The sequence below is a fragment of the Choristoneura fumiferana genome, chromosome 18 (assembly GCF_025370935.1).
Source record: "Choristoneura fumiferana chromosome 18, NRCan_CFum_1, whole genome shotgun sequence".
NCBI classification, from domain to species: Eukaryota; Metazoa; Arthropoda; class Insecta; order Lepidoptera; family Tortricidae; genus Choristoneura; species Choristoneura fumiferana.
The window spans coordinates 8,210,073-8,230,946 of record NC_133489.1 but is presented as its reverse complement, the minus strand read 5'-3'; the positions used below and the strand labels follow the sequence as shown (position 1 = coordinate 8,230,946).

The following is a 20,874-nucleotide window of genomic DNA, read 5'->3' as shown; positions in this document are numbered from 1 at the left end:
CAAATTATTAACCCTCGGAATAAACTATCGCGACATGCCCTCTAGAGGTTAATCCGCCGCGAAATTGGTCATTTTCGATGTTTTGTGCGACCATTTCAAGTGTAGTTTTGAACACTTATGTGCAGATAAATTTAACTATTTATAAGTGCAACACTTGTCAACGTTCAGCCCGCACGCGTGCATTAGTATTACTTCCAATATTTTATTTAAATTTTCAATGAATTTTCATGACCGAATTTTAAGTAAATCTACTTTACTATGTGTTTATGTATGTACCTACATTTTTACTAAAATATGATTATCCGTCGCCTAGTACCTAACACAATCTTTGCTTACTTTGGGACTAGATCAATTGATATCAAGTTCCCCGTGATATCTATTTATTTTTAGTGTAAGTGTAGTTAATTTCTATACGTAAGTCGATAAAATAGTTAAGAATTTGATGAATATCAACAGTTCAACAAAAAATTTGAGAATGTGCCCCCAGTAATGTAAGAACCCCCCTGATGTGTGTGTGTTGAGAAGTAAGTAGTGCTTCATGAAAACCAACTGCTTATTTCACCCTTGATAATAAAAGAATTGCATCGCTTTCTAGAAACGTCGGAACTTAAATCCAACGAAAGCAATTTTCCACTTCTTCGAAGAATGGTTACAGTCGTGTTGTTTCAATGACTATTTACAAACTGTCAGATCAAGGAAAAGTCAATATGTGGCTGAAAGAAAAGTTCCGTTAGCCTCATTGTTCGCTGCGAAAACAACCGATGACCTGCTTTTTAAAGATTGCGTGCTTAATATACTTCAGGTTGACAAAATGGCTGTTTAAGTCTGTACCATAGTACTTTGTTGCCACCAAAAGAAATATTAATATTATTGTACAATCTAGAAACCGGCGCGTGTTCAATGTGAAAATTAGGGTGAGATATTTTTTTTTATTGTCGATATGAACGTAATTTTGCTACTAAAAGGTATAAATAACTTAAACAATCAAATCGTTTACTACATGCCACTACGATTTACCGCGATAACTTAATTATAATGTTCTTTCTTATTAGGGTACTTTAACTCTGGCCCTTTATTTATACCCGGTGTGAATGTCCTTCTAAATATCTTCAGTCGCGATTGATATTATCACCTCAGGCTTTAAAGATTTCTGCACTAATACAGCCATTAGATGGCATCGTTGGCTGCACTATCCCGTTTATCTTAGGATTTATTGGTCGGCCCACGCGAGAAAATCGTACCAGTAACAAAAATACTTCAGGTTCAAGTGCACATAAATATTAATGCGAAAACTTCGGCCGTGATTCCGCTGAAGTAGGTGAACTTATATAATCTCTCGATGTTTATTTCTTTTATTAGATTCAATCTACTTGATATTTTCCGAGACGTGACGTGGTTTTATGATTTCCTGGTTAGTCGTCGTATCTAACGACAATTGTGGATTGAATTGACGATGAAGTGTTTTTCCGTGAAAATCATGTTTATAGATATTTTTCTCACAAATTAATGTAATTATAATATTCAGCTATTTTTATCTAAGACAAAATGGTGTAGATAGCAAAATCATGACCAAATGTTTATTGTTTTCCATTCATTCACGACAGCCATTCGGACATGTGTGTAAATTTTAGCCTAAAAATATTAAATATCTATATATACAACCATACCCATTTAGTGATTTACACATCTCTACTCGGAATTGCCTCGAATAGTTTGAAAACGACATCTTAGTGTTGGTTGTCTCAAAATTTTAAACATCATCATCATCATGTCAGCCGAAAGACGTCCACTGCTGGACATAGGCCTCCCCCAAGGCTCTCCACTCAGACCGGTCTTGTGATTTTCGGATCCACCGCGGTCCCGCGATCTTAACCAGGTCGTCGCTCCATCTCAAATCAAATCAAAACCCAAATCAAAACTCAGATTTAAACATATTATGTGCATTTACATAAGTAACACAGTACTTTATTCTTCACTTTACTGTTCATTTTAATACACTGCCACTAAGGGACGATAAGTGTTGCTTAACTGCCTGCAAGTACCACATTAATTTCAACTCCTGCATCAAAATCAAGGAAATTCTTATTGTCTGATAAATAAATAATATATCCCTGGTTAATAGCATTAAAGGTTTCCAAAAATATTACTTCCCTTAAAGTGCGCCGTTCATGGCCAGCCAGTTGCATGTCCTACGTCCAATCGGCCTTGGTGACTCATTTGTGTTTCATCATTATGTAAAGTTTCCTTTCGTTTTCATACCACATGTACCAGTAAACACGATGGACACGGCGTATCTATATTTACCGTAGTGAGTGACATATCAGGTACTTCCTAAATTGTGGATAATATTAATACCGGGCTGTAACAAATTTATGGGTGTAGAACATGACCTAGGTCAGCCAAAGGGTATAAGTGTAAGTGGTATATTTTTCTTTAACAATTTCAAGTATTAATATAAATATTTTTCTTGGTGAAACTAATAATGCTAACCTACATTTAATAAGCCGCGGTAGCTTTTTTTTTTTTTTATTCGACTGGATGGCAAACGAGCAAGTGGGTCTCCTGATGGTAAGAGATCACCACCGCCCATAAACATCTGAAACACCAGGGGTATCGCAGACGCGTTGCCAACCTAGAGGCCCAAGAACAAAGCAGAGGATCGTGCGTTTAAATCTGGACTTGCAGCTCTATGTAGAGGTGGACGTTATTTCACGTCACCGTACCTATACAGTAACAGGTGACGTGCTGAATAACCAAATCACTGGTTTCACTTCAAGCGACAAGTGGTGATTTTTGTAAGGAAATTTTTGTGGTGATACGATTTTTGCCTCAACGTTACAGATACAGACGTCACGAGTAGCACAGAGTGAAAATTATAACCTTAACTTTATACAACGTCAAAGAAACGATTCTTAGATTATGAAATTATTGACATTACACCGAAAAACGATGCTTGTGATAAATAACGTCATAGCTCAATAGCTTGTAACAAATTACGTTAAATACTAGTTTTTTTTCTAATTTAGTTACAGTGGCTGTCACAGAACGCGTCACTGCAGGCAGTGAAAGAAACTGGCTACTAAAATCACTGGTTTTAGTAACCAGTGACCTGATTCTTGTCACCACCTACCTCTAAGTTATTCGAAATGCATGTGCGAAATTACATTTTAAATTAACCGCGACCTGTACGGTAAAGGAAAACATCCCGTGAAAAAAAAACCTGCGAAGTAATTCAATATTGTATGTAAAGCTCTCAATCCGGACTGGGCCCGCGCGCCCGCGTGAAAATACAACCCAAGTCTTCTCATTGATTGTTGAGAGGAATTAGGACGGATATAGTTCGAGATGATATTTAATAAGATCGTCGATAAATTCCGATTTTACTAGTTCTCTATCTGTCATTCTACGAGTACTGCGGCTGTTATTTACCACTAAAATAGCCACAGGTAAGTTACGTTTAAACAAATTCCTGTTCGCGGAGTCAAGTTCATTCAAGGTCCGAATAACTGATGTTAAAAATAGCGACCAATCTTCTTGTTTGCGTTTGTATTGCAATTTGTACGTGCGTGCTGGGGGGATACTCGGGACAGGATAAGCCAAATAACGTGGTTATCTCGTTAAATCGTGCGAAGGTCAAGCTTCTGTTTCGTTCTAAATTGTAAACTGTGGGAAATTCACTCAGTTCCTTAAATAATATTCGGAAACGACCTAATTTGGCAGCACCGATTCGAAACACTCGGGACCTACCTTTACCTTATTATGTAATGATACGTTTTCATTGAATCATTTAACCTTAACTAGATACCGGTTCGGCCCGTGTCAGACCGCGGCACGTTCCGTTGGCACAACGTTGGCGTTGGATGATTCTTACTGGTATTACCCACCAGCAAGATTCATCTTTCCACGAAGATATCAATTCATTGTATTTCCATATTGCATTCTAGTCTCAAATTCATTATCCTACTAGCTATCACTTCACTAGCGCAGACTGTCATTATTTATGGTTATGTTTAAATGGAGGCTTGTTATTGATTCGAGTTACAGTTATATATAGATCTAACATAAGTTTTGAGTACCTACATGTATTCAGTATATCTATTTCCACGTAATTAAACCGAAGTCGCTTCGCTGTATTGATGGTATGGTATGCTCTGAGGTGTACATTAACGCTGCCTACTCTGCTGCGGTTGCTGGCACGCTTCTGCAAGCGCAAACTAGCAGCTGCATACCCTGGAATTGACCTACTGCACGCCACTGTATGATGTATGGTGTCAGCGTTCTCTATATTGTACGGTATTCTCACATTTACTAGGAGCCTGAGTGTAGGTCATATGGATCTTTTACCACTTCTTCTTTACAAGTATAATATCTGAGTTAATTGATTGGGGAACAACCTAAAGCATTTCATCCTAATGTTATGTTATTAACGTAGTAGTAACTAATATACTTTTAGGCATGCTCTTTATTTGTCTAAGCAAATCATCCTTCGAGACTCGGTTCTTTAATTCTAGGCTCTTGGCACTATTACATCTAAGTCCATTAGTCTGGGTTATAAAGTCTGTGGTCTGATAGATGAAATCTAAGCATGGCGCGTGACAGATCACGTTCACATATTTGGAAATGACTGCAAACTACTTTATGACTATGAAGCAAAGTAGGTGACTAATTTAGCCAGAAAAAATATTTTTCTGGTAATAAGACCTACGTAATAGTGGGCGTTGAAAGTGGCCATTGCAGTGTTATTGTGTGACATCGCGATTGACTCATAACTTGCGACGCAGGAGCATGATGTCAGTGTTAGTATCTTGTCGTAATCTGATTTTGAAGGCGTTAAAGTGAAGTAACCTTTTTAATTTAATACTACAGACAAGAAAAGCGTAAATGCAAACCAGTTATATCTAAGACAAGACTGCGGCAGATATTTTTTTATTTTTGAATGACCCCCAAATAGTAACTTATTTTGAAGCAATTACGAACTTAAAAAGTACCTACAAACTTGGTTACCTGTTGTTCCAAATCTACGTTCGTTTAAACTAAACCCATTGTGCCACATCCTGACCAATTCCTGTTTGCAAATGTCATGTTTCTAATATATTTAAATCATTCGCTATGCCCCCTACGGCCTGGGCGAGGCGCAGTTCCGTTGTGAGGCGTAGGCAGCATCGCATTCGCACAAACGTTTAACCACAGTCTTCCTGCCCGAGCCTAACATTGAACCACTTCTGGCAGCGGCCAAGTGCACTGGATATATTTATTGCTAACAAAAATAGAACGCTTTGAATGAAAACGTCTGCAACTAGTTGTTTATAGCAAACCGAGTAACATTGTGAAGGTGTGCCAGTTATTCTATGATTATTTACACAACAGCCATGCATGGCTACTTTTATGAATGAACAAAGTAGTCATGTTTAATTTGTTAAAAAAGAACTTCGCATTTAAAAAGATTACCGATCAACAAAACAATATTGTTAATAATTTTGTATATACAACAAAGTTGTTTTGGTGTTCAATGCAGTGTATTTTAGATTCTATTTTTTTATTTATAGTACCGTGATGAATGAAAGGAAACTCCTAGATTCAAATTGCTTGTTGAACTGCAGTTGCAATTGAAGAGGTGGAGCTGATTGGCAGCGACCGGCTGTCGTATATATGATATGCTCTATTCAAATGACATACTCGTACAGTCAGGTCTGATCATGAGATTGATTTGTCTTACTACTCTAAACTGTTGTGAATAACTGTTATTGTTTTCGTCATAATATTCATAATATACTCTTACAGTGGGAGGTTTATGAAATGCATCTGTGGCTGTAACATTATATTTTACATTACATGACCGCGGACAGATTAGCATTTAACGCGTGTGGACATGTATCGCCCAACCTCATTCAACATGAAACATGATGCATCGTTGACGTGATTCTGTCTGTTATTAGTTGACTTTTACTAATAGTTTTTGTTGTTTCATTCCAGGTGCAGAATTCGAGAATAAGATGACTGTCTCCCGTGTATCTGCCTACCTGCTGGCAGTATCGGTGCTGTTGGCTCCAGTACTTGCTGCTGTGTGTCCTGAAAGCTGCGTCTGCAATACCACGCGCGATGGCCTTCACCGCGCCGCCTGCAGCAACCTCGCCGAACTACACAAGTTCACCCTCCGCCAGAAACATCACAACATCAACATTTTAGATTTGTCGCACAACAACATTACCAAACTATTTCACGAACTTGATAAACTCACGGAAGTCGTCACGTTAGATCTTTCGACCAATGGCATTACAGAACTTAATAAGTTTTTGTACAACACGAAGAAATTAGTCCACCTTAATCTAGCTAATAATAGAATTCAGAGGCTTTCACTAACGCATCTTCCTACTAGTGTTAGTTCATTAGATTTAACTAACAATCTATTACAAGATGTGCCAGAAAATATCGGTCACTTAGCCGCCTTGGAACACTTGGAATTGGAGGGCAACCCGCTCGATTGTTCGTGTGATAATATTATGGCACGCGATCGCCTGATTTCCGCAAATGTTTATATTGATGTAGTAAAATGTTTTTCTCCAGAAAAAGTTAAAGGCAAATCTTGGCTAGAACTCAAAATTAAAGAGATTTGCAAAACACCGAAAACCGAAAACAACTACTTGGACATGATGATGGGTGATCAACCGGTAAATGATGCTATCAAAATTGGCGAAGAAACCACTGCTTTAAAATCTATGCCTTTAGTCGCTTCAAATGATTTAGATGATGGCACTGTGATTCATGAAGCTACTCCAACTGAAGACGATGATAGTGTCCAATTCATGAAAGTAGGACGAATTTCAACGCCATCGCCTTCAGACGATATTGAAGGTTCTGGTGAAAGTACGACTATTTCTGATGTTATGGAATCGAGACACGCCGATACTTTATCTACTAATGTACGAGAAAGTGAAGAAATTCAATCTACGGATGATCCAACTGAAGGATCCGGGGAAGGATCTGGATTTTTTCCTATTGATGACTATGGTGATCACGAATCAACAACTCTACCTTCAACTACACCAGCATACATAAAAGAGTTTAACCCAGGTCCAGTCAAACCACTTATAATCGACGATATTGATGAAAATACCACGACTGAATTTCCAATACCCCCCTCTCCAACTGTGTATGAAGGTGGATCTAAATGGCACTTAATGACTGATTCGCCAGTTACTGAAAAGGCAGCAATAACTCCAATAACTAGAGATACGACTATTTCCGAGCAAATCAGAATAACGCAGGCATCGGAAGTGCTGGCTCAGCCGCCAACTGGAGAAGGAAACCCAGCACCGCATAAAACAGGAACTTACGTATGCATTGCTATAATAGTCGTCCTTTTAGTCGGTCTAATAGGTTTTGCTATAATAAAAGGTCAAATGAGAAAACGTAGGGATAGAAGGCTTTTGAGGCAGCAAAAACGAGATGTCGAGAAGGCGTCTAAAGAAATGGTAGACATGAACAAATCATTACTGGGTAAACCTGCACCACTAGAGCCCCCAGTTGAAAGAAAAGTCAATGGTAAATATGAACTTGTACCTACACATGAAAGTCATCAGAAAAAAAGTGAAAATGGAGACCTCGGTAACGGTGTTAAGCACGTAGACAGCAATGGAAAAAGAACGGATAGTCCCAGAGATACAAATCAAAACAAAAGCAGCTCTAAAGACAATAATTTAGCAGAAGAACCGCATCAGAATACGGCATTCGACTCTGCTGCAGCTTCTCCTGACTCAAGGAAAGATACACATTCTTTATCAAGTGAAGAAATTTTTGTACCTATAAACGAAGTCGAGGCACCTCGTTTAAATGGCACAGCTGACAGAGACATGTCGCAGTTGTTGCTAAACGGTGACCAGAATACAGACTCGGACCTTCTGTCGCCGTCTCGCGAATACGTTCCAGTGTATTCTCCCGACATGGGCCGTGTGCGCATCAAGATGACAGAAACGCCAAAGCCGAAAACACCAGTTCTTGTTACAAGGAGTCGGTCCAATGCCGGCGACATCATCATAACGCCCTCTTTGGACGACAATTCGCGCAAGTCGACCACTTGAAATTTGGTTTCAGTTACTAAAACTCTCGGTGTAACTCAGTGTCAATCAACAAACACTGCACTAATGGCAAAATTCTGTGATTATATTGTATGGACATTCGATAGGATTTATGTGATCGAGCATTTGAAATTGGTCGGTGCGTGAGTGAGTTAAGTCTAGAAACTTTGCTGCCAAAGTGTGTTTGTAGTCGACAGTGCCTTTATTTTTAAACTGTTAGTGGTATAAAATATATTTATGAGAGTATATTGCGCAATAAGTAAAAATATTTTTGTACGTGTAAAAATGTTGCCATGTTCATGATAGCTATAAATTTAATGTTTTAGTAGTATCTTTATAAAAACGAGCTCGTAGAAATCTACGTTGCGAAACTAAGCTGTATGTACAAGCATACTGATATAAATATTGTAGGCATTTCAGGTATTTCTGTTTAGTTTGAGTACAATTTTTGAATTGTAATTTCAATGGTTGTGTACTTATTTTACCCTGAACATACCGGGCTAGTATGGCGAGCACAGCTACTGTAGCCGAGTGGGCTATATCATCCATCTTGTTGTCTTCTTTATTAGAGATTCATTCTTCAACGGTCTGGCTAAACATAAGTTCCTTTAAATTATGCTATTGAGTTTAGTGTTTAAGAATGTGATACCAATTAATTTAAGTAATTCATACTATTTTTTATGTATGCACCTAAATAAATTTCTGTATATTTGTTAATTTTTATTGAAATAACTTCAATTTACTTATCATTCTTCAATTATAATAACTTAAATATTTATCTTTGAATGTTTATTTATATTATTTTCCAATCGGTCTGATTGATGCTCTTATAAAATTTGAACTTTAATGAATGAACAATACTGAACAATGAATAGTACCTATGTTAAGCAGTTTTAAAGTTAGTGTACTTTAATTAATACAAACTCTATAAACCGTTGGTTCAAGATTTTGAAGTTTTACTTATATCCTATTCCTGCTGCGAGTATTTCGCACAACCATCCAAATACGAAGACCAGTGCAAGCTGCTTTCTGATATGATATCTCTTTAATATTCTACATATAAGGTCTTATCCTGGAACAAGCCCCAGCTATTTTTAAACAGCAAAGTGCTTGACGCTCCTTATAATTAGGTACCTAATAATATTACTTCACTGCATGAAGGGTGAATTTTATTTTGTGTACAAAAAAATTGTACTGGGTATCTAAGACGGTGTTGTACGAAACTAGTAAAGAAAGAAATCGTCACTATTTTGAAAAAAAATCTCTTATCTCACTTCAATACGTCAACAATGAAGTTCACTCAGATAAAATATTGATTTGAGGTACGAGCTTTTTAAAAGTAGTGTTATATAATTGACTGTCTCGTTCAGCGAAGAAGACTGGCCAACAGTGGGACGTATCTAATAGACTAAAGATGACGGTTTCGATGCTAATAAAAATAGAAATACCTACTAGAAGATTTGAAATCTACGTTTTCATCGCTCCTGTTCGGAAAGTTTAATTTTCATGGGTAGATACCTAGCCGGTTGGAAAATCGCGTTTTCATCTCTTGGTTGGAAAGTATTTTTTTTCGATTAGCTACGGAGTGGAAGTTAATTGAGTTACGTCAATGACCTTTTTTTTCACGTTTCAGCATGACCATCTAGATGCACGTTGTGACCAAGGAGCTTACGAGTATATACAACCGTTGGAGGTTGGATATAAGTAAATTCAATGTACTGAATACTGAAATTCAATTTAATGATATTCTTATTTTTTTGTACTATTTTACTTTCCTCACAGTCGAAATGAAAAGTAGTGTCTTACTCGGGTGAAATTACCCATTTCCCCTCGAACTATTACGAAATACCTCAGGTGCAATGGGTCACTTTCCACCCTTGGCTATCAATCTACTATTTATGAAGTTATAAATAGACAAGTAGCGACATCTATTAAGTAGGGTTTAGGTTAATGCAGAAACGCAATAGATGGAGCTAACAGTAGTGGCCTAGTAGCGCTGTAGTATAAGTAGTAGCTGTCAGCTGAAGTGACGTGACAACGAGTTAACCTTCATTCTTTGTAGATGGCAGCAGGGTAGAGCATAATTAAAGCCTGAATGAATTAAAGGTAAGTACAATCCTCTCGCCAACTACAACTAAACTAGTTAGCTAATGCCGTTTGGAATTAGAAACAGAAGATAGATTAACTTTTTTGTTTCATCTCTCATGTCTTCCGGAAAACGAAGAAAACCGACGAATCAGCTGTAGAACTGGATGAGCTCGGTTCTGGATGTCAAAATAAGCTAATAAATCTACTGCCAATGTGGTAGTAGACCGGAGGTCGTATTGCCTAATTTGCCTAACGTTTCTGACGCTTGCGATCGCAATCAAATGACAGTTTTGTATGCGAAATCTGTCATTTGATTGCGATCGTGAGCATCAGAAATGTTAAGCAATACGGCTTCGGGGCATATTATGTCGCTTTGTGACATACAACCCGTCATGCCTTTCTTAAATTCATGAACTTTAAATTCGTCAAAACTTTTTTTATTAACTAAGTATTTTAATAGTAATAATTGTGTATAGGTAGAGTCATTCACGATGACGCGTGCCCTGGTTCTTATTACAATGTCATTAATGTCTAATTTTGACAAAATCACGCGTATTCGTGGATGGCACTAGGTATATAATGTTAACATGCTCTTGAACAATTTTCAACTTTTCTTCTTTTTTTTTTCCCTTTTTTCGGTAGATGCGTATGCAAAAATTTGTCTTTTTTAAGTGTAATTAATAAACTTTAAATAAAATAATTTACTACAACACACTTTTAAATATGTTTTTAAATATTTTCGGTAGGAATTCGCTTCATTTCTACAAAACTCATTAAGAGTTATTCATATTTTAACCTATTTTACAATTATAAAAATATATTAAGTCTAGATACATCTAAAAATCACTCTCTCGTGGCTCATTGTCATCTATTGAGTGGCGACGATTCTTAGGACGTAGAGGCCTTTCCATTTCCGCTTCTACTTCAACTGTTACACTATCTTCAGTATCTCCGTCTCCGCCATATTCCGACATACGGCGACGTCTTGCTCCAGGAGAGTGTTCAAGTTCAGTTATTTCATGACTACCATATCTTGTTGGACGTCTTCGTCGTCTTTGCCTACGACTACTAGCAGGAGCTTCACTGCGATCTAATTCAGTTAACATATGTACGTCACCGTTCCTTTCTGTTTCTTCCAGCAGATCTCCGCTGGATTTAGTTTTTCTTCGTCCTTTCTTTCGTCTTGTCTTTCCTGTTCCGGCTTCGCACAAAGAATGACAAGATGCATTCAGTTTTGGCATTGAGAGAGCTTCGTCGTAAGATGGTGGCGCTACCAAGTCACGAGGATCTGGTGCATTGCAAAGTGCTTCTTGCTCTGCACGCATTCTCAGCTGTCGCAGCCTATCTCTCGCTTCTTCTACCTGTCTCTCTCGTTCTGATTGTATCGCTGCCAACCGACGATTCATCGATCGTTTAATAGCGTTTACTAGCACAAGGCACAATGCTAAACCTATAATCATGACAACAATAAACCAGATCACACTATCTGGATTAGTGGCTTTCTGGGCAGGATTCCATGTGAAGTAGCATGCTTCTAACCAAGTGTGCCCAATAACATCGATTGGGCTATTGCAGATCAAATTATAAGACTCTTCTTTTTTATTTGGTTCTAATGTAACAAATTCATAGAAATCAAACATGTTGTCATCCAGGCAATCACAACGCCACATATTGTCACTTATATCTAAACGTTCCAAGTATGGATTTGACTGGAAATATGCCCGACTCCAGATAACCGTAAATCGGTTTCCTATGACCCCAAGACCTGTTAATCGTGGCAACATGAAAAATGTGAAGTTGCTAATAGTACTGATTCTATTATAATTTAAGTTTAAATATTGGAGCGTATTTGATGATATGCTATCTGGAATATGCGACAAAAGGTTGCGAGAAAGATTAATATCGACTAGTGACTGGAGCCCTTCGAAAGAATCTTTTCCAATAGTATTGATTTCACATTGGCTCATATCCACAGTATTCACTGATAGAGATCTCAGGTGGCCAACTTTTGTCAAATAATTTCGCGACAGATTTATATACGTTAGCAATGGCATTTCTAATAAAGTGTCTTCAGGTACATTAGCAATTTCATTCCAAGACAAATCTAAATATTTAAGTATGTTGAGCCCTTTAAAGGTGTCACTCCTCAGTGATCCGATGTTGTTATATGATAAGTCCAAATGCTCCAGCTTACTGTTATTCTTGAATTCATTGCTTCTTAAGTATCTTATCATATTGTGATTGACTACTGCTTTTCTTAAATTAGGGAATCCTTGTAGGTGGGGTTGTAATATGTTACAATAAGAAATGTCCAAGTACCTTAGTGAATCGGAAAATAAATTGTTACTTGCGGATGATAAATCTAGTCTATAGTTGTGTGATAAACTTAAATAGACTAAAGATGGTAGAAACAAAAAATCGTTATGATCTATTGTAGTAAGTAAACAGTTGCTAACGTAAAGACTCTTCAAAGTTGGGGATACCAGATTTTGAATTCTCAATAAGGGATTATTTTTCAATTTCAACACTCTTATGTTAATGAGTCCACTTAATGGAGACCTTCCGTGCACAGATTCGATTTCACAATCATTTAAAAGTAAAGTTTCTAGCGAAGGGCTTATCAATAACTCCTGATTTGCCAAATTACCAAGAGTTTTGAATTTATTGTGTGATAAATCTAAAATTTTTAAATTAGTCGTTTGTTGGAATATATCATTAGGGTTCAAATTGAACCATTCTTCGAATTCGTTTCTAGATAAATTTAGCAGTTCTAAGTTGGTAAGGTTATGTAATGCATTTTCGGGCAAATTCTTCAGTTGATTGGAGCTGACATCAAGACTAACCAAGTTGTAGAACTTTTTTAAGTTTTCAGGGAAGATAGATATTTCATTGTTCGATATATTCAGTTTCTTGACCTGAAACAATTGTTTATTTTACTTTTTTGTTTATTATTCATTGGGTTACATTACAGAAGTCCATTTTCATGAACTAAAATCAGCTATTTTGCTACACCGCAACCACGATTTCTGTCGCGCTTTTAGCTTTGGTTTTAGTGTTGATTACTACTGTTTTTAGTTCGAACTATTTATTTGCTAGTTAAATTTCCTAGACGAATAATTGGAATTTACCCACCTTATCAGCATTTCCATCTGGTATATCCGTGAGTCCTCTTCTGGAACAATCAACACTAGTTCGGTCGCCACTGCAGGAGCACATGTAACATAGTTCATCTGAGCTTCTGCCATCAAAGTCCAAGACATCGGAAGAAGAAAGTGACACTAATGTCAGGAGAAGTACTGTCCTGTGTAGATGGATCATCGCGTTATTACATTACTACCTGGAATACATCGATAAATAGTCTTAATTATTGTACCAATCAAGAACTATTTATAATGATCTGTAGGTATTCGTTTTACGTCAGCCAAAACCCATTTATCAACTGGACACCTGCTCTTATTAACTTTTCTAATCACGTAGTAATGGTTGTCCAAAACCATAACGCCTAGTGATTATGAGTTCAAGTCCTGCTTAATAATTGTTGAATATCTATAACATTAACTAAAAAAAAAAACTAAATAAATAGCAATGCAAGTACACACAACAATTTTATCTTCGTTATCAGCTATTGATATAAGCTAGTTTGTAGGATACTTGGTAAATTTGGGTCGTGTTATACCTACATACCTGTTATCAGAACCGTGAACCAACTCTGGGGCATATGATTGCATAGTTGGCATAGGGCCCTTTTTTCGCTTAATGAAGGTGATATCAGATATTCCTTGTTTTCTGTAAAATATGAATTCGTAGTAAGATAGTGACTAATTCCCAAGTAAATCTATTAGCTAAAATTCTTGAAACTAAATAATTTATTGAATCAGGCGTTACTTTGCGGAGGTCCATATCAATGAACTAAAAGAATTTCCTTGCTCATCCGCGACCTTACGATAGCTAAGCTTATGCAAAATATGCGTGTATATGTGTGTAGCTATCGTAAGGTCGCGGGTGAGCAAGGAAATTCTTTTAGTTCTTGAAACTAAGCCGTTTGAGTTTGCTTTTCTAAGGATGCTTAGTAAAGTAACCCTTTGTGCTCTAATTTTGATAGTTAATTTGCAAGCTTATAATTTTAGAAGGATTTTATTGTAAGGAAACATTTTTTAATGAAATCACTTACCGTGTCCTGGTATTGGCTTTAAGTACTTTCCAGCTTATGATGCGCTACAGTTAGCGAAACAATCCATCTTCACTCACAAAATCAATGATATAGTTCAGAAGCTTATATTTTTGCACTGTTACACAGCGTTTTATGACCATTAGTCACCGAACACTTGAAAACTAAACTGTGCTGATAAAAAATTATCTTGTCATTTGTGAGTAATATGTGCAAATGTTACTAAAACTTTATGGTTTTGTCGGAGGAAACCATCATTTATTTTGGTTTTATTACATTTCTCTCATCACACGTGTGTCTTAAAGCAGATCTGTGGATTATATGAGCTATTTTCATGACGCGTTATCATTGTTAAAGATAACGAATCGCAAGTGGGCCTAATCTGGGCGTAATTGTAAGAGTGAATTAGTTTCCAAGAAACGATATCAATACTTTTTTAAACATGTATTTAATACAAACCCTTGATTTAATTCTTCTTCCTGGTTAATTGAAGGTCAAAAAAAATTAAGGCGTTAAAGTATTTTAATGGATTCTATTGATATTCAAAATTAAATTAGATTTGACAAAGCTTTGATTAATAAACTAAATGGCATTTCGAATTTAAAACTTTGTTAACATATTTAGATCAGCGGTAACGCCATCTAGTTGTCTAGTTCAGAATTAAAGCGCAAGTGATTCTGTTACTCGTATCTTGGTAAAGTTAGACGCCGCATAGGTGTTCCTATATACCTGACTAGATGTCGCTGTAGGTTCTAAAAGTGAAAACAACATATTATATTATTTTGTTATAATTATGTACAGTTCTGTTGTCATTAATAAATCAAAATACTTAAAATTATAAAAAGAACAATAAATTAAGTTATTAAACTACTAGGCATTAATTAATACGAATTTCCACTGTACGTCTTACTGAACGTCTATCGCTAACTCTCGGTCTGGATTCCGTTAGGTCTCCGATTGACCTGGACCTACGGTAACTTCTTGTAGTGGTTTCTTCGACCTCATCTACAAAATCTGGCAGAGAATGGAAGGAAGCATTCAAACGTGGCATTAGGAGAGCTTCATCGTACGTTGGAGGTAGATCTTCTTCACGCAAGGGCACTCTCATTATCAATGATTCAACTCGGGGCTGAGGGGCTGTGCCGTTGAGATTCAGGGCAGTAGTCTCTGCGGGCGCCGCCGGCCTCGGTGGTTCAGGCTTGTTAGCAGCCACTAACATTCGGCATATTAATGACGTCATTATAACACCAATTATTACTCCTATCATAACTGCCATAAACGTATAAGTTTGAGCGGACGTTTCGTCGGGGTGCCATGTTTCGATGTAAGCCCTCTGCCATGTCAACTGCGTCACATTAGCTGGCGAGTAACATATTAACGACCCCGGATCTGATACTTTTGACGGTTCTCGCGTCAAGAACTCGTAAGTGAGAAGCAAATTTACGCTGAAACCCTCGCAGCTCCATCGGTTTCCCTTTACATGGACTTCTCGAAGATATGGGTTTGAAGCGAAATACGAGGACGCCCATACGTCTTTAAACTCGTTCCCTCTCAGGTTCAATACCGCTAAGTTGGGTAGTGACGAGAAGGTCCGGTCAGTAAGCGAGCTGATTTCATTATAGCTTAAATCGAATTCCTGCAAAGTGTGAGACTGAAAATTGTCCGGCACACTTTCTATCTGGTTGATAGACAAGTCGACTTCTAATAGTGACGTCATTCTGATAAGGGAATCCACTTTTAGATTTTGTATTTGACAGTTACTTAAGAGAAGGCTTCGCAGCGAAGAAGATTGGAAAGGAGGTACACTCGTTAAAGAATTCCTAGATAAAATAAGGTTATGTAAATTATCTGCTTTAGAGAACAATGTTGACTGCAAATCATCTATTCTATTTTCAGATAATTCAAGAAAAAATAATTTTGGCATTCCATTAAAAGCATCGTCGTGGATTTTGTTTATCTTGTTTTTTGATAAGTCCAATTTCTCCAAGCTGTTGTATCGTCCGTCGCTTACCCATACATCATAATTATTGTCTGACAAGTTCAGGGTGTGCAAATTTGGCCAATTTGCTATGTAACCGGGTAGAGGTAGATTTAGGTGGTTTCCGGATATGTCCAACTTCACAGCTTGCGTAAAATGTTCGAGTTGATTTGGGAACGTTTCAAAATTGTTGTTTGAGAAATCCAATACTTGGGCCTGTAAAAAAAAATGAATTTATGAGCAAAATTTTCTAGTGGTTATTTAATAGCAATATTAAAAGCAGCAGTGGACAAAATTCTTTCATGTTGTTTTAGGTAGGTACTACCTACCTACACTGACAAGGTTACTAATAAGGTAACGCCGCTAATGAATATCTGATAAGTGCGATAGGATATTTTTGTTGATTGTATATTTTTGTAAATATATCACTGTTTACGATCAGTTTCTCTGTTACTACATAGTTAAAACTGGCAGATAATTTTATTGATTTTCTTTTAAATCCAAAACTGTATAAAGAACTTTATTTTCTTTTTTTGACGGTGTCCTCTACTTACATCGTAGTTTAAGCCGTCGGGCAGCTCGCTCAACCCTTGGTCAGAGCAGTCGAGATGCAGTTGGTCGTTGAGCGAGTACGTCCTGCACGGGTTAAACAACGTATCTCGCACAACGCCGCCCGTCGTCGTCGCTGGCAGCAGCCACATCAGCGCCGCCAGTAACACATCTGCGATTAGAATATGACATAGTCCATTAATATGACCAAATTATAAAGATTATAAGGTTGTAGGATCTAGCCTTACTCTCTAGTCTAGTCCGACGCTTAATATAGCTTTGTTGTTTCTGAGGTAATTACTAATACAAGCGACATCACTTAGCCCTCTAAGCTGTCAATAGATTTTCAATCCTACTGATATTGTGGGCCTTAAGGTTGTCACACACTATGAAGTGAACAGATTCTACGGTTATCTTCCTTGTGTCGTAAAAAATGATAACATAGGTATTCATGAGTGTATTATTATTCACTTCTTCTGGAAAATACTCTTCTGCACATTTTATTTTCAGTAGCATTAGTTCCGTTGTTGAACTGGCTTGTTTCATTCATAACAAACTTCAAGTCGATGATTATTGCCTCTGATTAAGATTCTGAACTCGGAGTTTTTTTTTTGTCGAAATTGCTAAATTAAAAACTATTTTCAGTGCATATATTTCACAGAGCTACAAGTTATTATTAAAAATATAAAACACAAACACGATATTTAAGAATAAAGGAAGGATAGGTAGAGCAGCTAAGTATATCGAACGCTTAGAGCAACGCGGGCTTCCTACCGGAACCGTAAGAAGCCCGCGTTGCTCTAAGATCGAACATTAAAGTAAAAGGTCGTCTCTTTAATGAATAATTAAGTCAAGGTAATAACGGGCAATGATAATAGTAGTAAAGCGTGAGTAGAGACTTTTGTATTTTTTTATTTCAACTCCAAATTCTGTTACTTTTACGGACATCCCGTAAAGTCCATATCGAAAATAGAAACTGAAATATAGATACACATAAAAACCAGTAAAAGAGACCAGCGCTGGGAATCGAACTCAGGTCCTCAGCATTCCGTGCTGCGTGCCATACCCCTACACCACCACTGGACAGGAGTACAGACACGAATTTCTCCTATGCACACATATCTCAGGTTGCTTATTTCTACTACGCTACTTAAGCAGCAACACTAGCGACATATATGTTTCGCTCTCATCGAGCGACGTTACATTCTTTCGGAACTAACCGCTACTAAGCAATCAAATTAAAGACTCCGAATAGGTTAGTAACCAATCATAAGGAGAATAGTAGTAAAGCGTTAATTGGTGAAATTTTTTAATTACAGTCATACCTATAAAGCGAATGCAGTCATATAAATCAATTAGAAACGGGGTATTCACAAATCACACGATTATACCAACACAGCACTATGACATTTATCTACTGTTAGAAACTCACGCATACTAACTTCAGTTTACCTATTGTGCAGCAAAGCAGATGCATGCAAAGTTTTTGCTTACCCGATGTCATCAGGAACGTTTAGTCAATCACATTGTCGAAATGTAACACTTCAATCCATGCTCACACGAAACGTTATCTAACAATGTTCCTAATAATCCCAATGATAGTGAATTTATTAATACAAATCGTGATTATTAATGAAGTACTGAAAAAAGGTACCCGTGCACTGGTATTGGACGAAAAAGGAACTATAATTTGCTTGTCGTTGGTACGGTCACCGCTTAAGTTTCTAGGTGCGTTCTTAACTAATCTCTAGAACATCCACATACAGGATGTAATTTTTATGACTTTTTCTACTATTTTATTACCACTTCTAACTTAAATCTTGATCAAGCACTAGACTGGTTTGAAATTTTGGTTAGAGTTGAATTCGACTGCCTCTTGAGCTGGTGAACTGCCCACTGGCAATTATATTATTCTTATCAGATTATACTTATCGGTTTTATGATAAATGAGTTTGTAAATGGCGACATTTGGATCAGTTAATATTTTACCAACATACATGTACGAATTGTATGGTTTTGACAAGGTTTTGATAAGTTTTTGAGTATTTAGTACATAAGAAGCGAAGTATAATATATAAGAATAACAAATAATAATAACTGAATTTTATGAGTATTGGGAAGGGTAGGTTTGAATGTAGGTTTTTCGTAACTGACAAAGACTGTAGGTACTGCTGACAATCATCACATTTTAATGGAAAATAATGATGGTAAAAAATGAAATGATTTAAGTATACCAAAAAGGTAGTGAAAACATCTGCTATAGAAAATGGAGTTCAATTTTATAATTAAAATGTATTTTAAAATAGGTACTGAATATTGTTAGAGATATAAGCAACAGCCTTTGTACACCAACTACGTATTGTTATCGGCATATCCTTATCACTGATTAGGTATCAAGTTATCATCCATTCTAAAGAAAATGTTCGACCATTTTGAACCTTTTTCACCTAAAAGTATTCGATTCGAACTGTAGTGAAATGAAGATGTCCTAATTTTATCAAAATCATTTCAAGTTGCGTTGCTACGTGTGGGTTTAGCTGATAAAACTATATTTAATCGATTGTTAAAACGTTCGTTCTTAAATATTAAATACTAGCCGTTACCCGCGACTCCGCCCGAGTAGAATTCGGTTGTGGCTATCCCGCGGGAATATCCAGGATAAAAACTGTCCTATGTCCTTCCCCGGGACTCAAACTATCTGTACTTAAACCGAATCCCATTTAAATCGGTTAGCGGTTTAGACGTGATGAAGTAACAAACAAATAAACAAACATAAAAACGAACAAACAGACTTACAAACTTTCGCATTTATAATATTAGTGGGATAAGCGTGATTCAAAGGAATCTTAAGAGATAAATAGCTTAATTTTAAGAGACATAAGTATAAGTCGATAGGTGTATAAAATTAAAGTACCTATATACACATACATACTACATCTAACGACACCAAAATTTATTGAAATATATTTTTTAATTTATTCTTGTTACTTTCTGTTATACTATGTATACGAGTATAGGGTTTGGATAATTTTCATCGACTGATTTTTTTTTGTGATATTAAGCAGGGTAAATTTAAATGTCATCCCTTTTCACATGCATGCATAAGGTATTCTTTCCATAAACATATAGGTATACGAGTATGTGTACGGGCGTTATATCCAACGCGCTCATACGTCTCAAAATATCGCAATCCCCGCGTTCTACTTCTTGTTTTCGCTTTTTCCATTTAAACTCATCACCTATCGCCTCCACACTCTCAACTCAACTCAAATTCACGTCAACAATCCAATAGCAGTGTCATTTGATTTTATGTCTTGCGAACTAAAACCTATCCACGTCACATTTTTCAAATCCTAAGTGCCTCAGGATTAAGCCACCAGGTGTCGCTCTCGCAAAAACGTCGCGTTTGACGTTCACGGCTGTCTGAACTCATTTGCGGCAAGGACGCCTCTACACCCCTTGAAATCAAAGTTCTGAGGGAGTCGGATTTTACTTGATAAGCCTCGACGATTAAACTTGAACAGTGTTACGTAACTAAACTACAGATGCTTCTAAACTGATCCAGTGGAAGTTCAAGATTTTAATAGGTATAGACTATACTAAAAGCTGGAATTCAAGACCAAAAAATCTACGACAGATATGTCACTGTTAAATCTCTCAATGTAACTTCTGTCACTGTCAAATAAACTTTTCAGGTTTCGCCAACCTTTTTTAACAGTGATCACAAAATTCTATATTGCTCTCGTGTCTGACATTTTTTAATGCGCAATTTGTCTCCGCGTGGCTTCTGGAATTTTGCTATCAAGTTGCAACTACAACTACAATCACCGTACAACGTGAAGAAGAAGAATATATTTATCTTTAATTTAACTGACATTGGCCTAAGCCGCCATTGAGGGGAATAATAATAACCTTTTTTAATATGATTCCTTGTATTGTTATTAAATAAGGATTTTGTGAAAAAAATATATTTACTAACTTATTTTCAACTCTCAACTAACATTGATACAATTTTA

The 20,874-nt window shown here is 36.8% G+C and overlaps 2 protein-coding genes across 6 annotated transcripts in view; one reads left to right on the top strand and one right to left on the bottom strand.

Annotated features, from left to right (window-relative positions):
- The window catches only part of wdp (Leucine rich repeat protein windpipe), a 36,798-nt gene extending 27,777 nt beyond the window's left edge, over positions 1-9,021 (top strand). For all 5 annotated transcript variants that reach the window (XM_074101390.1, XM_074101388.1, XM_074101389.1 and 2 more), the window contains one exon: positions 5,974-9,021. In XM_074101390.1, the coding sequence (XP_073957491.1) occupies positions 5,994-8,078 (2,085 nt within the window). In that variant the 5' untranslated portion in view covers positions 5,974-5,993 and the 3' untranslated portion in view covers positions 8,079-9,021. The remainder of the gene's footprint in view (positions 1-5,973) is intronic.
- A 1,563-nt stretch (positions 9,022-10,584) lies between these two features.
- Positions 10,585-18,747, bottom strand: LOC141438465 (uncharacterized). Its single transcript, XM_074102345.1, has 7 exons — positions 18,353-18,747; positions 16,864-17,030; positions 15,220-16,525; positions 15,131-15,134; positions 13,848-13,949; positions 13,296-13,464; positions 10,585-13,078 (listed from the first exon to the last, which is right to left on the bottom strand). The coding sequence occupies exons 1-7, from the start codon at positions 18,360-18,362 to the stop codon at positions 11,000-11,002; spliced, it is 3,837 nt and encodes a 1,278-aa protein (XP_073958446.1). The 5' UTR covers positions 18,363-18,747; the 3' UTR covers positions 10,585-10,999.
- Between the last annotated feature and the right edge of the window lie 2,127 nt (positions 18,748-20,874).

Excerpts from the sequence above, each read along its gene's own strand:
- LOC141438465 (XM_074102345.1), bottom strand. Across the intron at positions 13,465-13,847 it reads GTTCACGGTTCTGATAACAG|GACAGTACTTCTCCTGACAT; the intron begins GTATGTAGGTAT and ends CCATCTACACAG. Across the intron at positions 13,079-13,295 it reads CAGATGGAAATGCTGATAAG|GTCAAGAAACTGAATATATC; the intron begins GTGGGTAAATTC and ends CAATTGTTTCAG.